Source organism: Rosa rugosa, chromosome 4, assembly GCF_958449725.1.
Source record: "Rosa rugosa chromosome 4, drRosRugo1.1, whole genome shotgun sequence".
NCBI classification, from domain to species: domain Eukaryota; kingdom Viridiplantae; phylum Streptophyta; class Magnoliopsida; order Rosales; family Rosaceae; genus Rosa; species Rosa rugosa.
Window position 1 is genome coordinate 7,063,789 of NC_084823.1, and position 12,403 is coordinate 7,076,191.

Sequence of the window (12,403 nt, forward strand, 5' to 3'; positions counted from 1 at the left end):
CAAATTATAAACTGAACACGAAACTATTCGGGTTGGTATGGGAGGAGGCTGGAATGCGCAGGCTGTAAGTTACCGCCTCTGACAATTGTCGACGTGGCGCGAGGAGAACCACACAATCGGTCAAAGTAGGAGCACTCTGTAATTTCGCGTAGACGGATGTTAGGAGGTAAAACAGATGGCCGTTAAGGTAAAATTTCCAAGGGATTTTGAGGTCTATTCTCACAAGTCTACAGTATAGAGAGTCGTATAGCTACCCACCACGTCTCTTGACTTTTCTCATCTCAGGTTCTCATTGACCAAATGAGATGAAGAAGAAGCTCCAGTTCATCAACGCTCTGGATGTGCTTTCTGCGTCGAAGAGGATGAAGGCGATGAAGGCACTGTAAGATCTTCCAAAACTATGGTTGGATAGCGAATGTGCAGAAATCATCTCATCCCATCTCATATGCTTGGCTGGTAAGTCCTTTTACAAAGTTCAGTTCTAAGGTTTTTTTAGATGTGAGATATTGAGTTGAAGTGATCCCTGCTAATCAATCCCATTATTTGGGTTTGTATAAGTGGAATGTCGACGAGGAGAGGGGTTTAAGAATGAATTGATACTCATATCTTAGAATTTCAGCTTTTCGGATTTTGCATTCATGGTGAAGAGAGATGTTAATATTCGAGTAGATCTTGCATTCATAATGAAGAGATGATGTTACTATTAGACTGTCACTTGTTTCATCTGATTTGTAGTTGTGAAACGTAGCCTTTTCTTTGTGCACAAACTCGGTATATATTGGCCAGATTCAAACCCATGCATGCTACTAGATTGGGAGAAGCATATATTCCAATATAATTGAAAGTCATTCATAGAGATCTCAAATCTAGTAACATACTACTAAATGAAAATATGAACCCAAATTTCTGATTTTGGTACAGCCAGGAGTTTCATGCTTAATGAAGTTGAAGGAAGTACTAGACTGACTGTTGGGACACAGCAAGTTATTTATAAGCAATACATACCTGTTGTTTCTTTCACTTCTGGTTGCTAAGTCATGCATTTATGTATGTGTGCACTAAAGGTAGGTTCTTTTTCATTTGGTACAGTGGTTACATGCCTCCCGATCAGTCTGCTATGCAGGGAATCTATTCCGGAATATCAATTTGGAGTGTCGATGCTTGAAATCAACTGCTTTTATGCATTGCAATTCTCAGTTACAATGATATTTATTTTGTTTTTTACTTTGTGAGGGTGATATTCTAGTATGAGTAGTATCTTAAACAAATACACTCTGGAATCAGGCATCGCGACAGTTATGGCAAGAAGGTGCAGGTTTGGAATTGATGGATCCAACACCAAGTGATTCATGTGTTAACGATCAATTTGTTAAGATGCATCCATGTTGCTCTGCTATGAGTTGAAGAAGATGCAGAACATCGGCCAAACATGTCAGATGCCATATCTATATTGCAATATGAGAGCTTTCCTATACCTATACCAATAAGACCACCATCATTTCCAGTAAGAAATTGGCTGGAGTGATGTAAGAGGTAATGAATCCGAAATGTTATCAGAAAATGGCTTGCCCAACTCCGTTATTTTAGGACGTTGAAGGCTCTACGGACATATTCGGCATGCCTCAGTTCTACTTTTCTTAGTGTAACGATACTGTTTAGAAAATTAGCTTTGCACGCCGAATATGGTGATCAGCCCACCAATCAGTCCTGGTAGAGTTGGATCATCTGTAATTAGATAACAGAGTCGCAATGTTTTCTGTACTTGATGCATAACTCTATTGGTCTTTATTACATACTAGGCAAAAAGCTCACGCGGTGCTGCGGGTATACTAATTGATATAGTTGAATTTACATCGAAACTATGTTATAGATATACTGTATACAGTAAAACTATATTATACATTGTTCTACGTTATAGATATATTACATCGAAATACATTGTTCTACGTTATAAATATATTACATACACATGCTAACCAAAAATCTGGTGCCTTTTCCCGATTGCAAATCTGGTATCTTAGCCAGATTTCCAAAAATACACATGCCAACCAAGTAGTTGTTTATTTACATTGTGCAAAAAATGGTTAGGCTTGGACAAAACATGTGAAGACAGGTAACTATTTACATTAAGTCTTCAGATGAGTCTTCAAGTGAATCTGTAGAGATGTCGCCCCTGCAGTAGAAGAAAGCAACATAAGAGTTGTATATGTTAAATTTTATAGTTAGTGTAAACATTATAGGAGAAAGTAACTGTGCTCACGTTTTCAAATTTTGGCTTGGATATGTTTCGGAAAGTTGCTTGTCAGACGATTGAATGTTCCTTTTTTTTTTTTGTTGCAACTTTGTTGGTTGTTGAACTTGAGGGTTGGATGTTGTTGGGTGTTGAGCTCGAGGGCTGAATTCTCTGTGTTGGAGCCAGTCTGCGAATATCTTCATGGATTCCCTTGACAATCACATTTTGTGTAGTGCTTATTTCAAGTTCCAGCAGTTTGATTTGTCCTTCTGTTCGGAGAATTTCTGGTGGTAGTATATTTGGATTGTCATGATTTTTGTTGGTAGTATATTTGGATTGTCATGATTTTTGTTGAGGATGAGGTCCTCACATGTCGTACCAAATAGTTCCTTCTACTTGTTTCCCCTTTATGATGGCTGATGCCTCATCAGTTTCATCATTTATCAAAGCAGTTACCATGAATCTGCACAAAAAGGAAAGAGAAGAGAAAAGTACATGATATTAGGCGCAAAAAGGAAAGATAAAAAGAACTTGGAATATATAGGATGTTAGAAAGATTTGATATTGAAGAGTCTCAAGTATGAGATAGTTATATTCTAACAGTTTATTGCAGCTCTGCATCAAGAACAGACAAGTAATTCGCATCAGCATCTCTCTCACCAAGTTTTTGCTCAAGTATGTAATGAGATAAAGCTGTTTGTTTCTCCCTACAGAACGATCAGAATCCCAAGTTTTCTTGCAAATGTATGGTTACAAATATTAATCCATAGCAGTATCTAAATGACCCTAGAGCTCTTATGCTGGCTTCAAAAATATAACCAAAGGGAAGGTCAATATGGATGGTCCATATTTGTCAAATTGCAGTAACAGTTCCAGACCAATAAGCATATTGAAGTCATATATAATTATTACTGCAGGGTCTTACCAACTGAATTAGGAAGGCATTTGTTATACGTGATACGTAGCTTCTATATATATCTATATATAAGGCCCTTTTAGTGAGGAATTCCTTTTTGTGGCCATTTTAAGGGATAGCTTATTAAACTCACTTTTTGATCACATATTGACATCTCAACCGTTCAGTTTTTAGGTCTATATGAATAGATCACCTCTAAAAATTTTCAGCCAAATTGATAATTTTTAAGTCATTCATAACTGCGATTTACAATTATAAACATGAACGGTTCAGGTTGGACAGATTCAGTTCGTCTATTGATTTAATCTCAGCACTCCCCCTCAAGTTGAAGAGGAATATTGTGAAAACTTGTCAAACAATACATTCATAGAAGTTTTTCCCAAAGGTTAATTTAGTGATGATATCTACAATCAGTTGTGAGAAAGGTGTAGAAGCTGTTTGTATCTTCCTTGGTTTTGTGTATTGTCACACCACATGACAATCTATGCTTGATTTTCTCATGAAATACTGGATTTGTTGCAATGTATAGAGCTGATTATTTGTCACAATACAATATTAGCTGATGGACTTGAATGATCACTGCCATGATCTCTCAAAATATATTGTAGTCAAACAAGCTCACAACTAGCTTCTGCCATTGACTGATATTCTGCTTCTATGGTTGATCGTGCAACGGTATTTTGCTCTTTTTTTTTTCCCAAGAAATTAAGGAATTCCCCAAAAATGACTACCCAGTGACTGATATTCTTCTTGTGATTGGACAGCTAGCCCATTCTGAATCAGAATATATCTTTAATTCAAGAGGATTGTCCACATAAAATAAGTCCTTGTCCTAGAGTTCCTTTCAAATAACGTAGAACCTGAAGTGCAGCTTCTACGTGTGGCTTTCTTGGTTGGTGCATGAAACAGCCTAATATATGGACAGAGAATGTCAGGCCCTGTTACTGTAAGATAATGGAGGGGTCTTACTAATCTTCAGTAACATAAGGGGATCATGTAGCAATTCTCCTTTAGTGTGAGAAAGTTTCAATTGTTGTAGGAAATGCAGCAGGACGTGCTCCAAGGAGTCCTGCATCATCAATTACATCCATGGCATACTAACTTTGAGAGATAAAAATTCATTTCTCTGAACTTGCCACTTCTATAGTGAAAAAACATTTCAAATTGCCAAAATCTTTAATGTGAAAGCGTTAGTGAAGAAAATCATTCGGAGACTGGATAGTCGTAGGATCCTTTCCTGTAATTACAATGTCATCCACATAAATCAAGATGGTTCTAAATGAGAAGTTAGTGGAACTGGTAAATAATATGCATAAGATTGTTTGAAACCAGCATCTTGAGAGTAGTGGTAAATTTGTCAACCCAATTCTTGGATGCCTATTTTGAGCCATATAATGATATATTTAGTCGACACACCAAATTCTCCCCCTGTCGACCAAATCCAGAAAGTGGGAGCATGTAAACTTCTTTATCCAAATCACCATGGAGGAAGGCATTTTGAACATCCAGTTGATGAAGAGGCTAATGATGCATAGCTGCAATGACAAGTAAACACCTAAAAGTGACTAACTTTTTTGTAGGAGAAAAAGTCTCATTGTATACCAGGCCTTCTTTTTTAGTATAACCTTTCGCCATAAGGTGTGCCTTGTAGCGCTCAATTGAACCATCAGAGTTGTATTCGATTTTATAGACCCATTTGCAACCAATAGTTTTCTTTCCAACAAGCAAAGATGTTAGCGTCCAAGTTTGATTTTGCTCAAGAGCCTGTATTTCCATGTTCATTGCCTCACATCATTTAAGATCTGTCTCAACCTAGGCAAAAGACGTGGGATCTATATTTTGAAAAATAATGGCTACAAAAGAACGGTGAGTGGAAGATAGTTTATGAGAGTTAAGAAAATTAGAAAGTGAGTAACGAGTGCTTTTATATTTTGTAGAAGTGGAACCCAGTGAAGACATTAGATTGGAAGAAGTAGGGTAACATTGGAAATCCTTAAGAAGAACGGACTGTTGGCAAACTCGCTCGGAACGGCGAGTTGGTTCTAGTGGTGGTGGTGGTGGTAATGGTGATGATAGAGATGGTATGATAGAAGATGGTATTGCAATCTCGTCTGATGTTGGGATTGTTTCTAGTATTGCAATCCCTTCTGTGGGCAATGGTAAATGAGGATCTGCTGGTAGGATTGAAATAGGGCCTTCAATCCTTGGTGGCAATGATGGGAGTAAAGGATGATGATTTTACTGAGAAGACGGTACATTAGGTGTAACCTCCCGTATCACAATTTACCCATTCACTAGTCATTTGGACGGTAAACGACAACTACTTTCACTTTTCATTTTGTTTCGATACTTTTAGTGACCCTAAAAGTTGACTTTTTGTTCGGGTCAATAATTGAGAAAATTTCCTTCTTGAAAGTTGTAAAGGACATTAAACCGAGCGCGTGCATATGTGGTACATAAAAATCGGAGTTTGTATGCAGAAGTTATAAGCGAAATTACAAAAGTTACTGTTTATGGTAGATGGTATAAATTTAAAAAAGTTACTGTGGCCGGTAAGTTTTCATTTCTTCTTCTCTCTCCTTCCTCCCGCGTTTTCTGCAACTCCGGCATTCTCTCTCTTCCGGCCACCTGGTGGCACAAGGCTAGTACTATTGGACTCGTCTCCTCCTCCTCTCGGCGCTGGCGGTGGTGGCTCACGGCGGCTTGGCCGGAAAACGACGCATCGAGCCTTGAAAGTTCACTGTAGCAGTTTGAGTCAACGCCGGTTTCTTCCGATTCCGGCCACCCCAGACGATCAAGTTAGGTTCTTTGGAAGCGCCTTGGGACGTAGATGATGCTCCCCGAACCTTTTACAGCAATTTGACGCGAGAAGGAAGAATCGAAGGTTTGAAATTCTGGTCACTATTCACGAATCGGGTTCAACCTTCTCCTTAATTGTTGAGGTACTTCTACTCATTTTCTGACTTTGTCTCAGTTGAGAAAGTTGTTGGGTCTGTTGAGTAGGTGCTGATACCAAAGTTTGGTGGCCATTGGAGCTGGTGGCGATGGCGGCGGCGACGCATAGGGCAGCTTTTTAATTGCGATTTCTGCCTAGTTAAATCCTAGAAATGTCGTAGAACTTTTATTTGAAGTTTGGTGAAGTTTGGATGGATATCAAAGAGGATTGAAGGAGTTGAGATTATGGGATTTGGGATTGAATTTTAATTATCGTAAAATTATTTTCCGTCCGGTAATTATTTATGTACGAATGATTGTGTACAGGACGAGGTACCGACTCATCACTCAACGAGGATCCTTACGCTTGGATACCACGTTAGCCGTATACTGTGAGTGGACTTTTGTTTTTAAGAATTGATGCATGTGATTATTTTCCCGAAATAACTATATACTTATTTGTTTATCATTTTATCATTTTGCTATAATTTGTTTTTGGGAAATTGATTTCGAGATATCTTATGGATTTGCTTGCATTGTTGATTTACGAAGATTATGATTTAACTCGATTATCATTTTGGTTTATGATTCATGTTGATTATCAACGAATTATTTTCCGAGGTGATTTCCAGAATTAATTATTGTTTTCATTCGTCAATTTTGAGTTTCCTAAAGGATCTTCAAAAATGAGATTTTCGTTGGGATTCATGGATTTACTTTAATCTCGCATATTGGTTTATGAATTAGAGAATATTTTGACGTGCGGGGCCACGTCGTTGGAATATGTATTTTCTCGTGAGATATTAGGGAAGCCTTACTGACATTTCGATTTTCATATGATTTTAACCCACCATACCTGGGTCGTCATATTTATTGCTAGCTAGCCTATTAGTTCTCCTCCCCACTTACTCTGTGTTTGTGGGTGAGTTGAGCAGAGCATGGGATGCTCAAGAGTGTGGGACACTCCGACCCAAGCCTGGGAGGCTCCCTTACTCGTATGGTGATAACTTCTTCCCCATACTCTACTACTACTTTACTAGCGGGGCTAGTCTGATTTTAGTTTAACCAGCGGGGCTGGTCTTATTTTCTTGAGTATTGAAGTTTCAATCTTTTTACTTGGTTGTTTGTGACTAGCGGGGCTAGTCGGTTTTCTTGAGCTGAACATCAGTCGGTTTATTTTCCTTAATTGTTGCATGCATCAGGTTTTTAATGAAATAAACGTGGGAAAGTATAAATTCATTTTTCTTTACAATTACTTATTTTTGTCCACTCACACTAACGTTTTTATGTACTTTCCCCTGGGCCTTTCAGTTTCAAATGCCCAGTCTGCAGAGTAGTTGGTTCGGCATAGTAGGATTCGGGGCATAGCATCTGCTGCTGTTGTTTTCATATTGTAGGTTAATCGTTGGACCTACTTGTATATGAATTCTTTTTCTCTTTTAGTTTGCTCTGATAACCTGTGGGACAAATGTTGTAAAGTTTGGGATTTGCACATGTGTATTTGGTTTATGTTGTATGATTCGTATTTTAGTTGTAAATTGTGGAGTTGTTGTGATTTGGAGAGCAGGGCGGCTCCAGAAGAATAAGAATGGTTTATTAGAAGTGTGAATGTGTTTTACAGGTTTTTGGGTAGTCCATTTTAGGGGTGACTCTGCCGAATTTTTGGTAGAGTTATTCCTAAGGTGGGCCCCACAGGGCCACCTCGGATTTCAGGGTGAAATTCGGGGCGGGTCCTGTCATTGGGGGTGAAGAGGAATAATGTAGGGGGTGAGGTTGGTTAGTGGTGGGGAAACCAAAATAACTTAGAACTAATGAGGAGTTAACTAGCAGTTCTTTTCTTAACCTTGCGACAAGGGTGCTTGGATTTTCAATGTTGGCTCCAGAGGAGCAGTTTCTCGCTCATGATAGTTTCTTCTTCTTCTCTAGGGCTTCAGATTATTTTGGTTTAGTTTTATTAAGTCTCTACTCTTTTGTAGTATAGGTTTGGTTCCTTACTCTTTTGAGTTAGGGTTGGGTCAAGTTGCAATGTCAATGTCATGGTGTCATACCTGGGAACGAATTGGATTATTTTTAGCTTATTCTTATTGTCAATATGTCGATGATCGATCATTGCACGTGGTTTGGTATTGTTTGGACACGATGAGAAAGAAGACATAATGTTTCTAGTAATTGTCTATAATGTATTATCAGAGGCTCTCGGGATTCTTCATCACTAGCTTATTGAAAAAAGCCGAGTAGTGAGGTTAGAGTTTGGGGCCCCTTCGGCTCATGCTCACTGTAACCGTTTTAGTCATTTGTGAGGGGTAGATCATGCCGTTCAGCTAGTCATGCCTCGATTATTATCCCCATGGTTGTAACAGTATTATTTATTGAATGGATTTCTCTTCTTCTCAACAAAATTGACCAGAAAAAATTGCTAAATCCCCTTGTCCTTTTCTTTGTTATGCAATTGTGGGTGCATGCATCAAACAATTGAATAGAGGGGAGAACTTCTAATGAGGACCACTAAAATGAGGATTAGTTAAAGACTTTTGTGTGAGACCCTCTTTTCGATCACATTTCCGCAAATCAACCATTACATATTTAGATATTCATCTGTACATCACTAATGCAATTTTTCAACCAAATTGAAAATCGTTAAGGCATTCATAATCATGATTTATTAGTTATGAACATGAATGAGTTCATGTTTGACAGATTTGGTTCGTCCATTGATTTGATCTAGTTCTGTACCTTAACGATTAGCAATTTAGAAGAAAACTTTCAGAAGTGATCAATTCATGTGTAACCGAAAAGTGGGTCTTCTAAACCATTGATTAGAAAGTCTTCAATTAGTACTCATTATAGTGGTTCTCATTAGAAGGACTCCCTTGAATAGAGGATTAAAATTATTGCACCGCATAAATACACTTAGAACTATAACAAAAAATGTAACCTCAGAATTGTTGCAGGAAACACATTGAAAACTTGTCAAGCTTGCAGCTAATTTACTAGTAGCTGTTCTGATGGCTTGTCTTCTGGATTAGGCGTCGACCACTTTGACACACGTTTGCTGGCATCCTCAGCCTTCAAAATTCAAACCACCAAAGAGTGAAAATGGAGGGATTTGAAAATTGGAAAGCAAAACATGGAGAAAAAGAAGTAGATCATATTAAGTTGTATTTAAACGTACCTCCTTTTTCCAATCTCGTCTTACAGTTATGATGGACAATATCAGTGTCTGCATAGCAGTTCCACCAAAGATCATTCCACCCCAAATACCCTGTTTCATATCAATTTGAACAACAATTCCAACACAATATAAGACATCTCAGAACTGGGTGCACTGATTAAAAACGTGGGTGTATTTATTCATCAATGAAACTTACCGCAATGCTTAAGTCGAAGACCCATCCCATTACAAACCCAAGTGGGAGCCCAACAATGTAGTAGCAGAAGAGATTTATATATGCCACCCATGCTTGCCATCCTGATCCCACAGCTACTCCTGTGGATTGTGAACCCATAAACTAGTCAATGAATTGACCAGAAAATTATTCGTTCTCAAAGACCATAATAATGTACATCTCAAAAATACATGTTACACACCTATAACATAAATAAGACTATCTGAAATTCTGAATCATATTCACTGACCACATTATTGAATTACATCTCATTCTATTTGAGAGACGGATAGACAAGCTAGAAAAGCGATCGGTAAATGTGATTCAAATAACAAGAATGGGGTGAAAAAGGAACCTGATAAAACTGGTTGAACGCTGTTAAGTAAAATTGTGATGGCCAAGAGGTAAGACAGATCATCGACTGCTGCGAGGACATCACTGCTGGTTGTGAATATGTATGCGATCTTGTCTTTGAGTATCATCACAAGTACACAGAAAAAGACACCGATCACTGTGGACTCTGTCACAGCAACCTTTGTTGCAAATTTTGCCCCCTTCCAGTTTCCAGCTCCCAACTCATTTGCCACCCTTACTCTGTGAGTTCACCACCAAAATTTTACACTAGCTATAGAAGAAAGTAGAAAAGCCAAAAATGTGCTTGTTCATAACTATAAGTGCTTTCACATGATTTCTAATCATTTTGGCTGCACCCAGCCATAAATAGTGCTTTCCCAAAACTGAAAGTACAGCTTCGACTAAAAGTTGTTATCTATGGTTAGTTTGTTCACTATATTCTTTACATAGACATGATCGATTGGAACTTTTTGACCAACTTCTTCTATATCCTATCTATAACTCAACCAAGAATCTGGACTATTAAGGTTAAGCCAACTATAATTAATATTTCTGAAAGATTCTAACACAAATTGCTGCCTTGCAATAGACACTTCTCTAGCTACTTCCAATTTCCAAGAACTAATTACACACCAGACATCCTTTTAATATGTAAAATTAGTACTTTTGACAAAGTTTTATATGCATGTATCAGAAGCTTCATTTAACTACTGAGATTTTTCTGAGGTTTATTATATAGGGATCCCCATTATGGATCCCAATATAAATGTATCACTTACAATCCAATACAAAGAAAGAAGACAAATTGTCCACTTTATTATAAAGGAGAAAGTTAGAAGGAGCCAAATGAGGTAGAAATAAAAGAAACTTTACCCTGTCCCAGCAAAGAAGGCTAAAGGAATCATGAGCTCCCAACCATTAATAGTCATGCTGCAAAAATTAAAGCCAAATTACCAAACACGGTGGGAAAGTGCAATAATTTAAGATAAACTTGTACTTAGAAATTAATCACATACCAAACTGATAAGGCATCCACAGCAATAGTTGCATCACTCAAGTAGCCAGTCATCAATATCAGTATTCTGTAATACCAGTTCTCCAAGCTGCATTAAATATTAAGGATATTGAAGATCAATATCAACCCAGAAATTAAAAACTATCTATGCAGAGAGAAGAAAAATAAACACACCAGAGCATAACACCAGCAGCTGCAGAGAGTTTGATGAATTGCCAAAGCCCAGAGAAGGCTTCCACAGAAAAACCAGTCCAAGTGAGAGGGCACCAACCACAAGCAATATATATGTACATCCCAAAGACCAAAAACCACCAAGAGATATCCAAAGCAATAGCGGCACCCACTACCCCACAATCCAACACATAGACTAGAAGCCAACTTGTGAACACATTAACCAACAACCCCACTAACGATACCCAAGCGATGATAGAGTTCTTCAGCTGGCATTGCAAGAATCTCTGCATAGGAAACTGGAATGCAAAGCTAAAGTGCAAGGGTATGAGCCACACAGCCACCAGCCCCGACTGCTCCGCCACCTCATCCGTTTGTCCCATGAGTTTAAGAATCGGTGAAGCGAAAATATAAAATGGCAACAGAGCAAAGCAACAGAGGAACAACACAATCCATGACCTCTGGAGGTATATCCCAAGCATGTGGTATCTTCTGGCTCCAAAGGCTTGCCCACATAGCGTTTCTAAGGCGCTTGCCATTCCTAGCTAACAATGGCGATAAACAAAGAACATATGTTATCGGACTATCAATCAAACAATACATTATTCAAACAACAATTCTATTACGTATTAATAATATCTGACATGTTTAAAACTTTAAATTGCCAAACTATCAATCCAACAGTGTATTTTCAAACAGTTCTAATGAGAAATTCAACTTGTTTATGTTATTATCCGCCTATGTTCAAACAAAACTTCATAGGCTAAATCAGAGATCGAGAGTCTAACAACATAATATTACTAATTAAGAACATCATTACTCACGTACCAAGAGACCGAAATTGAAGCCGACGATGACAGTGTTGGCAATGGAGATGGCAGCAAGTTCGACTTCACCGAGGTGGCCAGCGAAGGCCTGAGTAATGACATTCATGGTGTAGGAGGCGACACGGCTGAAGATGGCGGGGCCCACTATCTGCCATAGCTTCTTGGACTCTACCCAGACCCTCACGGAAAGCTTGCCTTCCTCTTTGTCGTCATAACCAAAACTGCCGTTTTCGGGTGGCGAAGATTCCGGTATCAGGGACAGGGTAAGATCAGAACCTGCACCATTTTCATCCTTTCTGTGGTCCATTAGAGAAATTAGCCTCTTAATGAAACTTGCGTATTGCTTTGCCGGCTGGCTCTCTCCCTCAGCTTATTGGTCTAACCTGAGAGAAGTGGCATGCTAAAGGCCAAGCGAATATGCAACCTTTGTTTATATATGGGACAGAAAACTAGAAAAGGATGATGATCATGCAAAAAAAGGAGAGCTGGTCAATGTCAAAGTATTAAATATTAATTTTGTTAACTTCTGATTTTCGGAAATGAAGGATCCAAATGTTTCTAAACCAA

General features: G+C 38.4%; 1 protein-coding gene and 1 long non-coding RNA gene across 2 annotated transcripts; one reads left to right on the forward strand and one right to left on the reverse strand.

The window, feature by feature from the left end:
* Nucleotides 1-168: 168 nt before the first annotated feature.
* LOC133742977 (uncharacterized) lies at nt 169-1,243 on the forward strand. Its single transcript, XR_009862848.1, has 3 exons — nt 169-187; nt 286-456; nt 1,090-1,243. It is a non-coding gene; the product is annotated as an uncharacterized LOC133742977 (long non-coding RNA).
* Nucleotides 1,244-8,930: 7,687 nt separating this feature from the next.
* LOC133746535 (protein DETOXIFICATION 27-like) lies at nt 8,931-12,403 on the reverse strand. The gene is made up of 8 exons (XM_062174700.1): nt 11,838-12,403; nt 11,013-11,554; nt 10,840-10,926; nt 10,697-10,753; nt 9,825-10,063; nt 9,452-9,570; nt 9,256-9,345; nt 8,931-9,149 (listed from the first exon to the last, which is right to left on the reverse strand). The coding sequence occupies exons 1-8, from the start codon at nt 12,141-12,143 to the stop codon at nt 9,066-9,068; spliced, it is 1,524 nt and encodes a 507-aa protein (XP_062030684.1). The 5' UTR covers nt 12,144-12,403; the 3' UTR covers nt 8,931-9,065.